Here is a 21234-nt window from a genome sequence, read left to right on the forward strand (position 1 = left end):
GATCTTCTATTTTGCAGGGATTTGTACGATCCCATTGAAGGGGATTCCGCGAAACCCAAAGATAAGGATGACAAGGCTTGGGAACGCACAAATCGGAAGACTATTGGTTTGATTCGGCAGTGGATAGACAATAGTATTTATCATCATGTTGCTCAGGAGACAAATGCGAAAGCTTTGTGGGATAAATTGACAAATCTCTACGCGAGGAAGACTCCGCAAAATAAGGCCTTTCTCGTGAAGAAGTTGGTTCATCTTCGTTACTAGGATGGAGGTGATATGGCTGTGCACATGAGTAATTTCCAAGATATTGTTAACCAGTTGACGAACTTGGAGATAATACTACCCGATGAGCTGCAGGCTTGTCTACTTTTAAGGACTTTACCGGATAATTGGGACACACTTGTGGTTGCATTAAGCAATTCTGCGCCAAACGGGAAGCTATCTCTGGCTACGGTGACAGACAGTTTATTTAATGAGGAGACTAGAAGGAAATGCTCGGGGATTTCCATTCAGTCTGAAGCTTTGGTTACTGAACAACGGGGGAGAAGTCAAAGCAGAAATTTCTCTTCCAAGCATAGTAACTCACGTGGCAAATCGAGGGGTAGATCAAAGTCGAAGACGAGGAAAGTGGTCACTTGCTATCACTGTGGAAAAGAGGGACATTATAAAAGGGAGTGTAGAGCTTTGAAGAAAAATCAGAATGGCAACGGTGAGAGCAAGAAGGAAGAAGGCACTACAGCAGTGGCATCTGATGGAGAGACTTACATCATTTGTGATGAAGCCTATGTGAATTTCACTTGTCAGGACTCTACCTGGGTTGCAGATACAGGTGCCTCATTTCATGTCACTCCTCATCGGGATTTCTTCTTATCTTACACTATCGGGGATTATGGTTATGTGAGAATGGGGAATGGACAGTCATGCAAGATTATCGGTATTGGTGATGTCTGTCTAGAGATCGAGCTTGGCTGCAAGTTGCTTCTAAAAAAGGTGAGGCATGTTCCAGAAATTCGCCTTAACCTAATCTCGACGGGTCAGCTTGATGATGAAGGCTACAGTAACGAATTTAGCAATGGGAGATGGAAGCTCTCCAAGGGTTCGTTGATTGTGGCACGGGGTCAGAAGACCGACACTCTCTACAGGTTGCGTGCCAAGCACAATTTCGGTCAGGTTAATGTTGCTGAGGATTATCCTATCGAGCTATGGCACATGAGACTTGGGCATATCAGCGAGAAAGGTATTCAAATTCTTGCCAGAAAGCAGTCTTTGCCCGTTAAAGGTATGCACTTGAGCACTTGTGATCACTGTCTAGCTGGTAAGCAGAGGAGAGTTTCTTTTGTTAGAAGTCGTCCCTCTAGATGCGATCATATACTTGATCTTGTGCATACTGATGTTTGTTTCATGTCGGATAGATCTCTGGGTGGTGCTCTCTATTTTGTGACCTTTATAGATGATCACTCCAGGAAGGTTTGGGCTTACCCTATAAGAACTAAAGATCAGGTGACTGAGATTTTCAAGAACTTCCATGCAGCAGTGGAAAGAGAAACGGGCATGAAGCTGAAATGTGTCAGAGCTGATAATGGTGGTGAGTATAAGGGTCCTTTTGAGAACTATTGCAGGACTCACGGTATCAAACTTGAGAAGACGGTACCGAAGACACCACAGCAGAACGGGCTTGCAGAGAGGATGAACCGCACAATTGTTGAGAGAGTTCGTTGTTTGCTTTCTCAGGCGAAACTGTCTAAGTCTTTCTGGGGCGAGGCAATGAGGTCAGCGGTTGATCTTATTAATCTTACACCGTCAGTTGCACTTGATGGAGATGTACCCCAGCAGGTGTGGATCGGCAAGAAAGTATCGTACAAGCATCTCAGAGTCTTCGGGTGCAGGGCATCTGTTCACATTCCTCGAGATGAAAGATCAAAACTCAATGCCAAGGCAAAACAGTGCATCTTCTTGGGTTATGCACATGAAGAGTTCGGGTACAGGTTTTGGGACCCTGATAGCAAGAAGATCATCAGGAGTAGGGATGTTGTCTTCTTTGAGGACCAGACAATCAAGGATTTGCAAAAGTTAGAGAAGGCCAGAGTAGGCAATCCTCACGAGATCTCTATTCTTGTACCGGTTGATGTAGAGCATCCAGTGGAAGAGGTACCTGGTGAGTATGAAGAAACCACGACTGGGGGTGAGATTCCTCAGGTAGATGATGATGTGACTACGGATGATACAGACTCGCAGTTACAGTTAGAGCATGCAGATCTACCTAGACGATCTGATAGAATAAGACGACCATCTACAAGATATCCGCCTCATGAGTATGTGCTACTGACTGAAGGGGGAAAACCGGAGTGCTATGGTAAAGTTGTGGCACATGAGCACAAGGAGCACTGGTTGAAGGCGATGAATGAGGAGATGAACTCATTGTCTGAAAATCACACGTATGACCTAGTGAAGCTACCGCAAGGTAAGAGAGCATTGAAGAACAAATGGGTCTACAGGTTGAAGACAGAGAACTCGCGACCTCAATACAAAGCTCGACTGGTAGTGAAAAGTTTCAACCAGAAGAAAGGAGTTGACTTCGAGGAGATCTTCTCGCCCGTTGTCAAAATGTCATCGATCCGAGTTGTTCTCGCACTGGCAGCTAGTCTGAATTTGGAGATCGAGCAGCTCGATGTAAAAACATCTTTTCTGCATGGTGACTTGGAGGAAGAAATATATATGGAGCAGCCTGAAGGATTCCAAGTTAAAGGTAAGGAGCATTTGGTGTGCAGGCTGAGGAAGAGCTTGTATGGGCTTAAGCAAGCACCTCGGCAGTGGTACAAAAAGTTTGACTCTTTCATGTTGAGCCATGGCTACACACGGACAACTTCAGATCATTGTGTGTTCGTGAAACAATTCTCGGATGGTGATTTTATCATTTTACTGTTATATGTGGATGATATGTTGCTTGTCGGTCATGATATGAGCAAGATTGCAGAGTTGAAGAAAGAGCTCAGCAAGTCCTTTGCCATGAAGGATTTGGGACCGGCAAAGCAGATCCTTGGGATGCATATTTCTCGTGACAGATCAAGTGGAAAACTTTGGCTTTCTCAAAAAAAGTACATCGAGAAGATTTTGGATCGGTTCAACATGGGTAATGCTAAACCAGTTTCATCACCACTTGCTTCTCATTTCAAACTTAGCTCGAAGCAATGTCCTACAAGTGAGAAGGAGAAAGAAGAGATGAAGAAAGTCCCTTATTCATCAGCTGTAGGAAGTTTGATGTATGCCATGGTCTGTACAAGACCAGATATCGCTCATTCTGTTGGTGTGGTTAGTCGTTTTCTCTCCAATCCGGGGAAAGAGCATTGGAATGCAGTTAAGTGGATTCTGAGGTATCTCGGAGGAACATCCAAGGTGTGTTTACACTTTGGCACTGGTAAGCCGAAGTTAGTGGGCTACACGGATGCAGATATGGCAGGAGATATCGATTCCCGGAAATCCACTTCGGGATACTTGATGACTTTTGCAGGGGGAGCTATCTCATGGCAATCAAGGCTTCAAAAGTGCATCGCTTTGTCTACAACGGAAGCCGAATACATTGCGGTGACCGAAGGTTGCAAGGAGATGTTGTGGTTGCAAAAGTTTTTGCAGAAGTTGAGCTTGAAGCAAGAAAGGTATGTTCTATACTGTGATAGTCAAAGCGCCATTCATCTTTGCAAGAATCCCACTTTCCATTCGAGGTCGAAGCATATCGATATCAAGTTTCATTGGATTAGAGATGTGTTGGAGTCCAAGCTGGTGAAACTAGACAAAGTGCACATCGATGAGAATGGAGCTGATATGATGACAAAACCTCTCGCTAGGGAGAAACTTTATGTTTGCCGAAGTATAGCCGGTATGCTTGAAGCCTCCAAATAGTAGGGAGGGGGAGTTTGTTGGGTATCTCTCTAATTTGGAGGAAGTTGGGCTCAAATTGTATTGGACTTTTATCGGGTTTTAATAGGCCCAAGAACCCACTTTTGTTAGGGTTAATTTTAAGCTAAATTAGCTGGGTAAGAGGCGGCAGAATTGAGACAGCAGAACAGTACAGAGAAGCAGTAGAATACAGAGAACAGAGAGCTGTTTTTCTATGCGACCAGAGCTAGATCAACCCACGATCGGGATGTCAAACGAACTCCGATTGGGACGAAATTTTGACAGCAGCTTCACAACACGTGGGGCTAAGTTCTGAACGGTCAGAATTCCTATTAGAGCTCTGTAGGTGCTGTTTCAGCTGACTTTGTGAACCACCCGGTGTGGGTGACGAATTTAGTGTTTGGGTGATCCAAGAGAGTGTTTCTCTTGAGTTTGGTGATCAAAGGGTTTACCCTTGATGAAAGACATTGTATAACCTTCATTCATAGTGGATCGTTGATTCGGAATTGGTCCCGTGGTTTTTCCCCACATCGGGATGTTCCACGTAAAATTATTGGTGTTCTTTTACTTTACTGCTTGTTGGTTGATTTGATTAGTTCCTATCTCGATTACACTAGTAGGGGAGGAAGATTAATCGCTGCGTTATTATTTGGTTGAGTACATCCATTCCCAACATTATTTTAGTATATTTTATTACTAATTTTATAATTAAATCATTTTGGAAGCATCTGAGCGGACGTAACTCGTATTTTGCTTATATATATATATATATATATATATAATATGTTCTCAAAATGTCAAATCTCTCTCTCTCTCTCTAGCAAATTCTTCATCTTCCTCATCCTTTTCCCTGTCCCCACCTGAATTCCCATTTCTCGTTCTGTTCTCAACCTTTAGCGTTCCCCTTCCAGATTCTCTCCTTCCTTCCTTTCTCCTCTTTCGACATTAGCACAGCAAGAGGGAGAGCGAGAGAACACGGGCCCACAACTGGGGCAGGGGCAGGGCCAGGTTATCCTTTCTCCTTCTTCAGGTCTGTCAGCTTTGGTCATCCTCCATTGGGAAGAAGGGGGAGAGGAAGGACCACTTTCAAGTTGTTCTCTTTCAACTTTTCACGGGGCATCTGCTCATTTGGGCATCCTCCTAAGCATCTCTTTTGGCCACCCCAGGTTGCTTCTCAGCTGTACATTCTACTTGACGGCTTTCGCTTTCTCTGAATGGAGGGAATACGATTCGGTTGCGTTGCCCTGTTCAATGCCTTGCATTTCCGGCTTCTTTAAATTCTTTATTGGCAGAATTAGCGTGGAATGGTAGTAATGGGGGGAAGACAGAGACAGTTACATGGGTGGTCCTTTTCAGCTTGCCACAAAAGGAGACCTCATTCAGTATCTATTCGATCAAATAAGGTATCGCGCTCACGAGTTAGCTGAGGTGAGTCGACTAGAGCTCGCCCACCACTAGTTATTATCCCTGCATTTAGTTGGGCTTTTCTTGTTCTTAGGGCGAAAAAAAAGCCAATCTCTTTGCTGTAATTCTGAGGGGGATTTGTCAAAGTCCATCAAAATCAGTTCTTGGGATTGCTCGCTCCCATGCCGGAAGAATGCTGGTAGCGCGTTCTTTCGGCGGAAAATGGGAAGTATGTGGTTCCTTCTGATTGCAGTACTTTGCTTGGAAGTGTTCCGGTCCGGGTACTGTAAGAACGTCTCATCGAGGCCTGCTGTTGTGAACATTGGGGCCATCTTCACGTTCAACTCTACCATCGGGAGAGTCGCGAAGATCGCCATTGAGGAGGCCGTGAACGATGTCAACTCCAACTCCAGCATTCTGCCGGGGACTAAACTCGCCATCAAGATGCAGAATTCCAATTGTAACGGATTCCTGGGCATGGTTGAAGGTACTTTGCCCTGTTTCAGTTACACGGAGACATATGCCATTTGTAAAGTTCTCCTTCTACCTATGAAAAATGATCCGTGCTGATTTTTCTTATTCTTTGCAATGAATTGTGCTCATACACAGCCTTGCAATTCATGGAGACCGATATCGTGGCCATACTCGGCCCACAGTCCTCGGTGGTGGCCCACATTATAACCCATGTTGCAAATGAGCTCCATGTCCCGCTGCTCTCATTTGCATCCACGGACCCCACTCTGGCCTCCCTCCAGTTCCCGTACTTCGTCCGGACGACCCAGAGCGATTTCTACCAGATGAGTGCAGTGGCTGAGATTGTTGAGCACTATGGGTGGAAAGAGGTGACTGCAATTTACATTGACGATGACTATGGAAGAAACGGGATATCAGCATTGAATGATAGACTTGCGGAGAGGCGGTGTAAGATCTCTTACAAGGCTGGAATCCCGCCTGGGTCCGTTGAGAAGGGAAGGATCATGGATCTTCTCGTGAAGGTTGCATTGATGGAGGCGAGGGTCATTGTCCTCCACGCGAATCCAGATTCAGGTTTGATGGTCTTTTTCGTGGCCCAGTATCTTGGGATGATGGGCAATGGGTATGTATGGATAGCTACAGACTGGCTCTCGTCGGTTTTAGATTCAGTGGTGTCTTTGCCTTCAGAGACAACAGATTCCTTGCAGGGAGTTCTGGCGTTGCGACAGCACACACCTGATTCGGATCAGAATAGAGCCTTTTCTTCCCGGTGGAACAGGCTAACGGGTGGCTCTTTGGGTCTCAATGCTTATGGGCTTTATGCCTATGACTCTGTTTGGCTTATTGCTCAGGCTCTCGATGCATTCTTTGACCAGGGTGGATCCATCTCCTTCTCCAAAGACACCAGGATAAAGTCAAATGGTAGCCTCCATTTAGAAGAAATGACCATATTCAATGATGGGCCCCTGCTGTTAAAGACCATACTTCGGACGAATTTCACTGGCTTAACGGGTCTGGTCGAGTTTGACTCTGATAGGTCTCTAATTCAACCATCATATGACATTATCAATGTGATTGGAACTGGTTTTCGGCGTATCGGTTACTGGTCCAACTATTCAGGTTTATCAACTGATGCCCCAGAGACACTCTATCTTAAGGCGCCGAACCGGTCCAGAGCAAACCAGAAATTACAGAGCGTTGTATGGCCAGGTGATGCGCTCACAACACCTCGAGGGTGGGTTTTCCCTAATAATGGGAAGCAATTGAGAATTGGTGTGCCCAATCGCGTTAGTTTCCCTGAATTCGCGTCGAAAGTTCGTGGGACCGAGAATTCATTCAAGGGATTATGCATTGATGTGTTCACCGCTGCTATTAACTTGCTGCCTTACGCTGTTCCATATGAATTCATCTCCTTTGGAGATGGACATCAAAACCCGAGCTACACGGAGCTTGTGAATCTAATCACGACGGGCGTAAGTCCGCTAAAAGTGCCAGTTATTCGATATAGAGTTCAGCAATTGGGTTTTCTTTTGGGATTCCATGTTAAGAGCTATTGTCGATACGTCAAAAATCCTTTGCTTGAATATGGGAAAGAAAGCGGTTTCAGTTTTCTGTTACCAATAAATTAAGGGGACAAGGACTTTGATTCCAAGACATTTTCCCTTCTTTATTTAATTTTTTTTTCTCTTCCAAAACTGGAACACTTTCTGTTATCGAAAGGTACATTGATATTGTATCCAATATTTAACAACTCATTTCTTATCTCTGCTTTGCTTATAGTTCTTTGATGCTGCTGTTGGGGACATTGCCATTGTTACCAACAGGACAAAGATTGTCGATTTTACGCAACCATATGCAACTTCGGGACTTCTTGTTGTGGCCCCATTCAAGAGGCTCAACACGGGCGCATGGGCATTCCTTCGTCCATTTAGTATAGAAATGTGGGCTGTCACTGCTGCCTTCTTTATTGTCATCGGGATAGTTGTGTGGATTCTTGAGCACAGGATAAATGATGAATTCAGGGGGCCTCCGAAGAAGCAAATCACAACCATTTTATGGTAACTCTCTTTTTCAGAAAGTTGTGTGCAGGATATCATCTGATAGCTTTATAGCTGCATCATGATGAACTGAAGAATTAGTCAATTAGTTAGAGGGTGTGTAGGATTATTGAACTCTCTTAGAAGTACAAGGGGAAGCCCATTACAAGTGCAGGCTTGTATTGCTTCTTCAGAATTTCGCTGAAGTAACGAAAAGGTTTTTGCTTTGTTTGGATCAGTTAGGTTCAATAGAATGCACTTCCTGTGTCTATTCATTGGTCTTGTGTTACAAATAACCTGAGGTTGCAAAAGTTCTTCTGGTGTTTTTTCTGGTTCTGTTGTTTCTAAGGATAAAGACAGAGAAAATCGATATAGAAAATATATATGTACTATTAAACCATAGAGAAGTACCTGCCCGTTCTTTTTACTTGCTTCAAAAAGGAAAGAACCGGTTATCTCCTCCATTGTGTTTTAACTTCCAATATTACATGGGATATTTTATTGATTATTCATGCACATCAAAAGCCAGCGTCTTACTTGATGTCCAACGTCCACTGCTGACCATTCAGCTCACTCTGCAGGTTCAGCTTCTCGACATTATTCTTCACCCACAGTATGTCTTGTAACATCCTTCCTCTGATTCACACTGCATGATTATGCATCATAACCTAAGTCACCCTTCTGTTTATTTCTGTTGCAGGGGAGAATATAGTAAGCACTTTGGGTCGAGCAGTCCTGATAATATGGCTCTTCGTGGTCCTCATAGTGAATTCGAGCTACACAGCGAGTTTGACCTCTATTCTCACAGTTCAGCAGCTATCCTCCCCATTCAAAGGGATCGACACCCTTAGAACGACCGATGACCCAATCGGGTTCCAGGTGGGATCATTTGCTGAGCAGTACTTGGTCGAGGAACTTGGAATTTCAAAGTCAAGGCTCGTGCCCCTAGGGTCCCCTGAAGAGTATGCTAAGGCGCTGCAGCGAGGCCCCGACAAGGAGGGTGGGGTGGCTGCGATCGTCGATGAGCGTCCATATGTGGAAGTATTTCTCTCGAGCCAGTGCTCCTTTAGGGTCATAGGCCAAGAGTTCACCAAGAGCGGTTGGGGCTTTGTAAGTAGTTTCCTACTTTTATTATGGATTCCATTATAAACCTGAATAGTTCTGCACCGGGCATGGAGTTGGCCGAACTATGAGTTCATATTTCTTGAAGTTCAATGTGCTAACCAGAATTGCAAGAATAATATAGGAAATCAATCGATTTTATAAGTTTAATATATACACACATATACATATACATATTTGATAAGTGTGATATATTTGAGGAACGGTGGACTGCTTCAAACACAAAAGTGGGTTTGATGCGTGCATCTGTAGAATCGGTTTATCTGAGAATCAATCAGATTGGAAGAAGGATGTAGTTGGCCCTTCCTCATTGCATTATCAATTCGGAGTAGCAACCATTTAAAATTTTCTAATATAATTGACTATTGGGCTCCTCATTCATATATTATTTTTCCATATAGGCGTTTCCTCGGGACTCTCAATTAGCCGTGGACCTGTCGACTGCGATTTTGACTCTTTCAGAGAACGGTGATCTCCAACGGATCCACGACAAGTGGTTGAAGCTGGGTACCTGCAGCTCAGAGACCACCGAGATTGAGTCTGAGCAGCTCCATCTGAAGAGCTTCTGGGGCCTCTTTCTCATCTGTGGCATTGCCTGCTTGATGGCTCTGTTAATATGTTTTATCCAGATAATGCGTCAGCTGTGCCATGAGGACCCCGCTAAAACCCGTGCAAGTGGGTCAAGTCGCTCCCAGCGCCTCCACCGGGTTCTATCACTGATGGATGAGAAAGAAGATCCCTCGAAGAAGAGCAAGAGGAGGAAAGTTGAGTTCGTTTTGGATGATGATGAGGATTAGGAGGAGGGACGGATGGAGAAGCGAGAGCAGCATTAGTCGGAGCAATTATTCATCTTATTCTTTTGCAGCTACTGTCTATGTCCACACAGATGTATACCAGTTTTCCCAGGATACTTCTCGTAAGAGATTTTTCTTCCGCAGATATATATGTCACAGAAGTAGACTTCCGGAACGATGCCGTTGATGCCCAGAGTTGTAAAACTTAGCATTTCCCGCCAGTTTTTCCTTTTCAGTTCAAGTCTGAAGATCAAGTTGTGGGAGGCAACTCGAAGAGGTAAGTCCACAAACTATTCTCAGTACCGACCACTATAACGATGCTCGGCCTCGAGGCAGGCTGAGTTCCTCCGAACTCCTCTAGCTGGAGGAAACAGTAAGCACCTTAGGTCGTGTGAAATGATTCTCATGAACGTGCCAGGCCTGGTATAGATGACCAGTTTGGACCGGACAACATCAAGATTCAATTGGACCAGCTAAGGCGAGGAAACCCTGGCTCAAATGTTTCTATTTTATTGGGTTAAATTAATTCTTATTTATAATTCCCTCATTATCTCGTTTGATTTTACAATATAATTTTATGATTTTAACTGTAATTTTAACTTTTCTCACTACACAATAAAAATTAACTATTTCAGTTGAAAAAGGTAAGCTTCATATATAAATCTGCATATAATTCTATTATACTCGATTTAATTTTTAATATTAAATTATTTCAATTATTTATTATTTTTATCATAATTCAACAAAATAATTATTACAATTTAATTAAAATTAAAATTTAATTCTATTTAATTCTAAAATAAAAAACACAAATATTTTCAAAATTATATATCTATTTCCATATATGTCCCCACCCCAGGAAAGCGCAATGACTTTCTTAGAAAACACAAACCCTATGATCAGGGGAGAGACCGACAGCGACCATTGCTATGATGCTTTTGCCCAACTTTATCCCCCCCCCAAAAAAAAAAAAAAAAGTTGCTTTTGTCCTTTTTCTTCTCCCCCATGGAAGAAAAGGATCCCTTTTTTCTGATTTACTGGTCCGAGTGAAACGTGAAAAGTCACGCTTTTTTCAAAGATCAATGAGAGCTCAAGACCCCACCAGTCATACTAATATTCAAAAATCCTCATAGTTCCCATTCACATTCTTAACAGATATGTTCTGCGAGACAGCGCTACAAATCGATACTAAAACAGCTGTCAAACGACGAGAGGTCGCATCGTTCGATTCCTCGGGTTGCCGCTACTGTTGAGGATACCTGCATTTCCCGTAACCTGATGATCGCGAAAGAAAGAGAGAATACTAAGATTAGCTACAAGCATTATCACGGTAACATGTATGTAATGTCAATAAGAATCCTAGAACATAAGGTGATTTAACAGATGAATGTGATCGAGAATCAGTCGGGTGCTATTAGTGAATTCTAAGAAAAAGATAACTCACTTGGATCACTGAAGGAGACGAGGCCAGTGCCCTTGAAGTCGCAGTTCCAGTAGTTGCGACCGTGCATCTGGTAGTAGATGTTCATGGCATACGATGCGTGCGCGTGCACCTTGTCAGGACCGGCGAAGCAGTCTCCTCCCTGGTACACCTCCCTGCAGTCCACTCCCCCGGGTCCGCAGCAGAAGTCCAGCACTGCCTGCAGCACCCTCTCCTCAGCGTGCGGCTTCGCCACGCACCACACGGAAGGTCCCCTCATGGCTGTGCCTGCCGTAGTCTCCACCCGCTCCCCGAACTTCCCAGCCGCAGCCTCTCCTCCACTGCTGCAGAACTGGCAGCTGAGGTCCACATCATACGACTTCGACCCGTCCCCATTGAACATGCCGAAGTTGCGCTCCGTGACCCCACCTGGTTTCTTGTTCTCGTTGAGCAGCGCAAACACAAACACCTCGACCTTATCCTTAGGGCTCATTGGCGTGCCCTTGTTGGCCTGGGCACGCTCGATGAGGCGCGTGTTGTATGTCTTGGCATTCTCTGGGGTGGCAGCGGAATCGCCCTTTTCCCCTTTCGAAGGCCACCCTGACTCCGACAAAGTGACATCGACCGACCGGTTCCCGAACCCCAGGGCAGCTATCGCGGACCGGACTGCATCGATCTGCGCATCCAACATGTTTGTGTAAACGTAACCCTTTGGGTCATGGACCCCGGTTGCATTCCCAAGCAACGCATACTCTAAGCTCACTGAGCTCGGGTTGTCCCGGTACGCGAAGTAGGGATACGCATTGACCATGAAAGGTGCGCCGGTGTCGGCCAGGAACTGGACTATTGAGGTCATCGTAGGGAGGAGCGTCAGGGCAAATGTGGAGGCCGAGGGAGGGAAGGAGGACGCGAGCACGGCCATGCTGTGCGGCGTCGTGACCTTAATCTTCCGGTCGAGCCCATGCGACACCAGTACCTATATGTACATTCAACTACGGAGATTAGCCTGACCATCATTTTCTAATAATGGGAGGACCATAAGTCGGATTTACGTACCGCGTGCAGGTTTTGCATCGCCCGGACTAGCGCATTGGCCTCTAACTTGTCGTCTCCGGCAGTGAGGTACTCGTTTCCGACACATATGGCCACGACCGAGGTTGCTGGTATAAAGGGGAGGACGCGGGTGGAGAGCCAATCCTCGGCTGCAGACGTCTCCTTGCCAATGCTGGTGACGTTGCTGTTCTCAACGGCAACGAGGAGGTCGATGCCGGTGTTGGCGAAGGCCTGGAGGATGTCGGGGTCGGTGTCATAGATCTTGACCTTGTCGATGAGAGTCGACTGGAGGAGCTGTGCCACCTTCTTAGGTGGTGGGAGGTTGTTCCCGACCGTGCCGTAGTTGACCCCTACGGCGGACGCGAGGATGGCCAATCCGAGAAGTTGGCATTGGAGTATGAGGAGGCGGAGGAGCGGAGGGCGGCGGAGATGGGACATAGCTTTCATTCTTAGCTATTCAAGCTATAAGGGAAATGTAAAGCTTGAAGAAGTGAAACACAACCTTGGCTATATACTGATGATCATCGTCAAATTCTTCCTTTTCTCCAAATGACATTACGAGCTGTTCGCATAATTTAATTCCCGCGTGATCTACTCGAAAAAAAAATATCCCGTTTGAATGTCGACTTGTCTAATTACAATGTGAGTTTTGAAAAGAAGGTTGAAGCCACTTATTAATGGAGCAACACAATTTGTAAACTGTATAACACCTGGGCTTGATTAGTCCGTTTAATCAGACAAATACTAACTATTAGTCCGTTTATCTTGAGATTGTTTTGTTAAAGACAACTTATTTATCATGCTTAAATATGTCAAAAAATATTTGATTGTACAATAGAAATAGAAAGAAAGTTTTGTATGATAATGCATGGATTCGAAACCGTGAAATTCTGATTTATACTTTTGTCGTTATCCTTGTGCGAAGTTATGGATCCATTTATGGTTGGAAATAAATAAATAAATAAATGGAATAGGATAGGAAATTTGAACTGGTAGCGGATAATTTTTCAAGGATTGAAAGTCAAAAGGAGAGGACACAGGTGGGCCCACCCATGACTATAATCAAGGCCCAATCCCCGATGGGACTCTGTTTGTACATTGTCGAGTTAATTGGCGTCCAACTGGTGCTCATATACATGTGCATATGTATTTAAGATTTATTTTTTAATATTATATATACTATAATTATATTTTTGAAATATTATCTTAATTTTACTTTATATATTTTTATATTTTCGTATTCTGATTAACTTTTATATAAGTATAAAATCTACATAAATGTACAATTAATTATAAGGATATTCAATACTTCAATCCCATTAAAGATATTATATCCATTCATGCAAATTCTACTTTGTTGTACAGCTGTAATTTTTCAGGTAAGTTCATTTATAAACTTTTAATATGGTCATGTTATTTAAAATAAGCGTGTTGTATTAGGATAAAAAAATAAAATTTCGTAATAATTTATAACATGGCCTTTGAAATTATTCGTTGCTCTTTAACTCATAAATATTAATCATATTTAATCTATTTTCATTTATACAAAGAGCTTATTATGACTTTTAAGAATAATAATTTTATATCTGGTATAATATAAGCTAATTTTCGATGTTGCAATTCGCCACAAACATTCACAATGATTTATCTTATTGGAAAAAACAAATTAAAAGTAAAGTTCCATAATCTCAAGCTTCCCCTCCCCCTCAAAAAAAAAAACTCCATTTTTCCTATCTATAATTCTTACGTCTTCTACATACAAAAAAAAAACTTAATTACACTTTTTTTTTGTATGAACCAAAATATTCGTTTATTATGTATAATGTGAATTGTAAATTTTCATATTCTATTTGTCTATATATTCAAATTAATTTATATTTTTATCCCTCTAAATGCGCGAATTTACTTTTTGATGCTAAAGTAAACAATATTTTGCCTACCCAGGAAACAAATGTAAGGAATATTTTTCTCTTTTCATTATCTCATTATTCTATTGACTTTTATTAGTAATATCCAATCAAAATATTTAAAAATGAAAAACTAATCCATAACGGACCCATATATTTTTACCTATAAAAATTTTGATTGGTTACACTCCATCAATATTTTTCCATGCATGATTCCTCAAACATGCATGCTATCCCATTCTGCTTACAAGTGATTGGACTCATATTCGTCTCTAAAAATCGTGTTGCTAAGATAGTGAACCAAGTCATATATATTATATACAAAGATATTTTTCTTTTAAAAGTTTTTCCGATATAAGACAGTGATTCTCAACACTATGTCATAGTTCATGTGGTTCTTGACTATCCTCGGCATCCATATGAGGGGATGCGAACAATCTTCTTAATTAATTAGTAGCCCGTGAGATAATCTATTATGCGATGACATCGCATTTCCCCTCGTGTCGACCGTCCCGTGGATCAAATCAAGAACTCCAATGAAAAGAGTTTATGTGCGATGCATTATGTCTCTTTACCTGATGCTTTTCCTTAGCCGAATGAACGACACAATAGAGTTGAGAGGGACATAAAACCAAGAAAAGAATCTGAATAAATTTAGATAAAACCTATGCGACATCCTTCCTATAAGTAGATTAGGAACACATGCTATCAGAGGACAGGGGATTGAATGAGAAGACTTCACATGGCTGCTTCCTTGAGAGCCGCAGCAATCGCGGTCGGGCTATTCTGTATCTGCAACGGTTTAGGCTGTTACGCAAAAGGGGGAGACGAATCATTAGTATCACTGCTCTGCAACCCACAAGAATGGCCTGGTAAAGAATCGCCTTTTGCCTACGCTTTGTTCGATGTCTTGAAGCATATAATCGTGGATACGCCAAAAAATGGTTTCGACTATTACACCGAATCTTCATATGTCGTGGGCAGCGTTTATGGGCACGGAGTATGCGAACCAGAACTTTCGGAAAACCAATGCGAGAACTGCCTGTTTTATGCTGTCAGCGGAGTATCTAACTGTGCTGTGACACCTATCGGGGCTCAAGTTGAGCTCACAGATTGTAGAATTAGGTATGAGAACTACGATTTTACAGAATAGAATTCTGACTTCGTGGACAGGAGATTTGTGGTCATTGTACTATTCTAGTATATAGACTATTGTACGTGCTGGACCGTATCGGTGCCTTTTTTTTAAAGTCTCAAATAAGGGAGAGAAGTTTAGCTCGACCGAGCTGATTTACCCGGATCTATGTAATCTTGCATTTGGTTAGATTTGTTTCCTGATTAAGTGTGACACCTGATGAGGTTTCATGGCACATGAATCTGATCAAAGAAATGGAACAGCCATCATGCCGATGTATAACGAATGGAAAGATCCAGTTCCCGTCTTCCCGAAGTTATGACTCCTCGATGGGGCAAATACAAGCTGTCCCGCCTGGGCGGTCTCTCGATTTCAAAAACCGAGGTTCAGTCTAATAGTTCAGATGAGATGCATTTGTCTCATGGCCTGCTATTTTTCCACGGCCGAATGATTGATAATATGGTCCTGAGAAACTTAAATAAAAAGTTATAAAACCGAGAAGAAATCTCAATAAAATTAGATAACACTTCCGCTTCGAGACCTTCGTATAAATAGATTACCAGAAACATGCTAATAGATGACAGGGTACTGAATGAACGGATGCTTTCCTTGAGAGCCGCAGATGTGTTGGTTGGGCTATTTTGTGTCTGTAACAGTTTGTGCTTGTTATGCCGGCGAGCCAGGGCAAATCATTAGGTTCGATCTTCTGCAACAACCAGGAGAAGATTCAGTTTATGCCAAGACTATAACCGATGCAATCCACTGTCTAATGTTGAACACGTCCTTCTACGGATCCAGTTATTATACAACCTCCACATATATGCCACAGACATCGAAAAACCTAAAGGAAGCTTAGGTTTCCAACACGAGGAGGCGGAAAACCTACCTGGTTTAGGAACGTGAAATTGGAGAACGACATCGTCTCTTCCATCTTTCTGATGCTGTAGCATGTTAGATTCTTTCGTCCGTTTCGTCTATCAGATATTATCCTTCCAAGAGAATGCTCAAGTAATTTCTTCTTGCGGGGTACGCACTTTTTCGGGAAGCTTGCACTTCGATCCCGCAACGCATGATTGCTTAGGCACACGCGGGCTGCCCCTTCTCCGCAATCTCCCTATCTCAAAAGCCACGGTTCAGTTGAGATTATATGAACAAATGCCTGAACCGAAGTATGTTATTGCTATGGGAGCTTGTACAAGTACAGGGGATGTGTGGTTCTTGGTTAATACCCAACACTCATAATATTTAATGAGATGCAAACAAATCTTCTTAGTAGCCCACGAGACGAGACAATCTCACTTTAAAACAGCAATCTACCAAATAATTTTACTCAAGTTCAGATTCGATGCATTTGTCTCTTTTCCTGATGCTCTTCCTCAGCCGGATGAATGATGGGATAGAGTTATGAGGGATTCGACAAAATTATAAAACCGAGAACAAATCTCGATAAAATTAGATAAAACCTATGCGATATCCCCTCCTTATAAATAGGTCATATAATTATATTTTTTAAATAATATCTTAATTTTAATCTTATATATTTTTATATTTTCGTTATCTGATTAACTTTAATATAAGTATAAAATCTACATAAATGTACACAATCCCATTAAAGATATTCTATCCATTCATGCAAATTCTACTTTGTTGTAGTAATTTTTCAGGTAAGTTCATTTATAAACTTTTAATATGGTCATGTTATTTAAAATAAGCGTGTTGTATTAGGATAAAAAATAAAATTTAGTAATAATTTAGAACATGGCCTTTGAAATTATTCGTTGCTCTTTAACTCATAAATATTAATAATATTTCATCTAGTTTCATTTATACAAAGAGCTTATTACGACTTTTAAGAACAATAATTTTATATCTTGTATAATATAAGCTAATTTTCGATGTTGTAATCAACCACCAACATTCACTAAGATTTATCTTATTGGAAAAACAAATTAAAAGTAAAGTTCCACTATCTCAAGCTTCCCCTCCCCCCCAAAAAAAAAAAAAGTCCCCATTTTTCTTATCTATAATTCTTACATCTTCTACGTACTGTCTTTTTTTTATACGGACCAGAATATTTGAAAACTCAATTGGGTCCCGACTAATTCAGTCAAGCCGAGTCGATCCACCAAGGGATAAAATTCTCATATCATGGATTTTCTCCATCCACAAGACTCAAACTCAAACCCTTACTTAGGAGACTTAAGTGTCGAACAGTTTGAACTAATTCACGTTGCTAACTTAATTATACTCTTTAGATTTTTGTTTTTCTTGGCTTCGGCTAGTTTTTCTATTGAAAAAATGATAACTTTATTATATATAATGTGAATTGTAAAATTTTATATTCTATTTGTCTATACATTCAAATTAATTTTTTATATTTTTATGCCTCTAAATGTACGAATTTACTTTTTGATGCTAAAGTAAGAAATATTTTGCCTACCCAAGAAACAAATGTAAGCAATATTTTTCTCTTTTCATTATCTCATTATTCTATTGACTTTTATTAGTAAATCGTACAAATGTGTTAGATTAATTATAACAATGTCTATTACTGTAGTAGATGTCAGTCCACTCATGCAATTTCGATTTCGTGAAATTGAAGTAATTTTTTAGGTAAGCTTAGTGACAAACTTTTAGATTTATATTAACTCATTTTTTAATAGGTTGTTAGTAAACAGAAGTTTATGATAACATGTTGTTTTGGATAAAAAATATAATTTCTTATAATTTATTAAAATAGTGCATACAAATTTTTCGTTACTTTTTAAATGACCAATACTAATTATACTAATTATATTTATTCATAATATCAAATTATGTTTCTATTTTTATTTCTACTAAACCAATGCAATGCATGGGTATCTGATTCTAGTGAAATTTGTACTAAAATAGTTTGAAAGATGAATATTATCATTGACGCATTTGCTTTTTGATTAAATCGTTTTATAATAGCTTTAATAAAAAATACTAAATTATATGCATTTAAGGTCATATAATTAACAAATGGAAAATACAGCTATGAATAATTCTTTTACCAAGTGATGTTTCTAATGAACACACAATATTTTTAATTGAAAATCATATATGTTTGCATAATTTAGTTTTTAAATAAATATCATAATAAGCAAATATATGCACAATTTTTTTTTCTAAAATGAACCACTTCTAATCAATATTTATATTACAATAATACTAATAGATATGTAATTATTATAATGAAGATTACAGCTGATGTTCAAATAGATTTCCATATGTAAATTCGCTACTGAAATTGTCAATGTTTTACGGATTCTAATAATGAAAATAAAGACAGGATTAAATAAGCTATTGTACATACTAATTTGTTTATTATTTCTATATCGAAGTAAAAACTATATCTATATGCTTAAATTGCTGCAATATTAATAAAAAGCAAAAAGCTACAGACATCATCTCTTTGCAATATGTTAGAGCGTCAAATTCCGTAACAAGAACTTATGTTTATTCGGTGAACAAAATTTTAAAATTCTTTTTTATGAATCATCTCTGAGAGAATAAGATTATAAATTATCAAATTTCTATAGGAAATAAAAATAATTGTTTATACTAATACTTTTAATGCATAATAAATGGGCCAATTCTATTTTACATTATGGATTATAGATGCATGTGTTTATACTTATGATGATGTTGAAAAAAGAAGTGTTTATACGATGTATGTGTATATCTGTCTTAGTGAAAGAGCTCTTCTATAGGGTCAAGTACTTTTTAAGCTGAGCAGCAAGACTTACCGACCTACTGAGGAAATATTGCCATTGAAGTCACTGTTTTGGACATCGAAGAACCTAAAGGAAGCTGAAGCTTTAGGTTTCCGACGCGAGGAGGCAAGAAACCTACATGGTTTAGGTTTCGTTTGGTTTTCAAGTAAAATAACTTACTTAATCCGACTCAACTCTATCATTCACCAAATTTAATAATAGAATTATTTTTGTTTTGTCTTTTCTGTCATTTAATAATAAATTCTCACTTATATTTTTTGCAATCAATTTTTATAATCAATTATTTAATAATAAAATTTTCATATATTTTCACATCTTTATCTACATATTAATTTTTTAATAAATAAAATTTTCATATACTTTCATATATATATATATATATTTACATATTAATATATTTATTAACTCTTACAATCATTACACAAAATAACGTTGCGTTGAATTAACTCCGAGAAAAAAAAAAAGAAGCAAGCTTGGAGACTTGAGCTTGGCGAGTGGCACCGTCTATTTAATCTACTTGATGCTCACCCACTGCATCGATCAGAGTATCACTCCAAGACAATATTCAAGTAATTTCTTCTTCGTGATGAACGAGGAACACGCTTTTTCTTTTTTCTTTTTTTTCTGGAAAGCTTGCACTTTTAACTCCCGGATGTGCGAGCAAATATTTAGTCGCTTCATATATAACATCCATCAAAATATTGGAAGGTGAGAAATTGATCCATAATGGACTCATATATTCTCACCTATAAGAATTTTAATTGGCTACACTCAATCAATATTTTTCCATACATGATTCCTCAAACATGCACGCTATCCCATTTCAATTTGCTTATAAGTGATTGGACTCATATCCATTTCAAAAGATCGTACTAACAAGGTAAGAAACCCCACCATATATATTATATACAAAAAATATTTTTCTTTTAAAAGTTTTTCCGATATAAGACAATGATTCTCAACACTATGTCATAATTCATGTGGTTCTTGATTATTCTCCGCATCCATATGAGTGGATGAGAACAATCTTCTTCATTAACTAGTAGCCCGTGAGATAATCTATTACATGATGACATCGCACTTCCCCTCGTGTCGACCGTCCCGTGGATCAAATCAAGAACTCCAACGAAAGAGTTTCATGTGCGATGCATTGTGTCTCTTTACCTGACGCTTTTCCTTGGCCGAATGAACGACACAATAGAGTTAAGAGGGACATAAAACCAAGAAAAGAACCTGAATTAAATTTAGATAAAACCTATGCGACATCCTTCCTATAAGTAGATTAGGAACCCATGCTATCAGAGGACGAGGGATTGAATGAGAAGGCTTCACATGGCTGCTTCCTTGAGAGTCGCAGCAATCGCGGTCGCGCTATTCTGTATCTGCAACGGTTTAGGCTGTTACGCAAAAGCGTACGCAGGCGGGCGAGAGGAATCATTAGTATCGTTGCTCTGCAACCGCCAAGAATGGCCTGGAAAAGAATCGCCTTTTGCCTACTCTTTGTTTTATGTCTTGAAGCATATAATCCAGGATACGCCAGAAAATGGTTTCGACTATTACGTCGAATCTTCATATACCACAGGCAGCGTTTGTGGGCATGGAGTATGCGAACCAGAGCTTTCGAAAGAACAATGCAGGGACTGCCTGTTTTTGGCTGTCAGCGGACCATCTAACTGTGCTGTGACACCTATCGGGGCTCAAGTTGAGCTCACAGATTGTAGACTTAGGTATGAGAACTACGATTTTACAGAATAGAATTCTGACTTCGTGGACAGGGGATATGCGGTCATTGTACTGTTCTAGTATATAGACTATTGTACATGATGGACCGTATCGGTGCCTTCTTTCTAAAGTCTCAAATAAGGGAGAGAAGTTTAGCTCGACAGAGCTGCTTTACCCAGATCTATGTAATCTTGCATTTGGTTCCGATAATTTAGATTTGTTTCCTGATTAATTGTGCCACCTGATGAGGTTTCATTGCACATGAAAGTGATCAAAGAAATAAAACAGCCATCGTCCCGATATATAACGAATGGAAAGATCCAGTTCCCGTCTTCCCGAAGTTATGACTCCTCGATCGGGCAAAGACAAGCTGTCCCACCTTGGCGGTCCCTCAATTTCAAAAACCGAGGTTCAGTCTAATAGTTCAGATGGGATGCATTTGCCTCACGGCCTGCTATTTTTCCACGGCTGAATGATTGATACTATGGTCCTGAGGAACTTCAATAAAAAGTTAT

General features: G+C 40.5%; 2 protein-coding genes across 2 annotated transcripts; one reads left to right on the top strand and one right to left on the bottom strand.

Moving 5' to 3' along the window:
- Positions 1–4708: 4708 nt before the first annotated feature.
- Positions 4709–9959, top strand: LOC116211757 (glutamate receptor 3.3-like). Its single transcript, XM_031546273.1, has 6 exons — positions 4709–5785; positions 5908–7244; positions 7552–7829; positions 8390–8421; positions 8509–8918; positions 9332–9959. The coding sequence occupies exons 1-6, from the start codon at positions 5521–5523 to the stop codon at positions 9725–9727; spliced, it is 2718 nt and encodes a 905-aa protein (XP_031402133.1). The 5' UTR covers positions 4709–5520; the 3' UTR covers positions 9728–9959.
- A 770-nt stretch (positions 9960–10729) lies between these two features.
- On the bottom strand, positions 10730–12845 carry LOC116193006 (glucan endo-1,3-beta-glucosidase 12-like). Its single transcript, XM_031521727.1, has 3 exons — positions 12201–12845; positions 11169–12120; positions 10730–10999 (listed from the first exon to the last, which is right to left on the bottom strand). The coding sequence occupies exons 1-3, from the start codon at positions 12642–12644 to the stop codon at positions 10968–10970; spliced, it is 1428 nt and encodes a 475-aa protein (XP_031377587.1). The 5' UTR covers positions 12645–12845; the 3' UTR covers positions 10730–10967.
- Positions 12846–21234: the final 8389 nt, after the last annotated feature.

The sequence above is a fragment of the Punica granatum genome, chromosome 1 (genome assembly GCF_007655135.1).
Source record: "Punica granatum isolate Tunisia-2019 chromosome 1, ASM765513v2, whole genome shotgun sequence".
NCBI lineage: Eukaryota > Viridiplantae > Streptophyta > Magnoliopsida > Myrtales > Lythraceae > Punica > Punica granatum.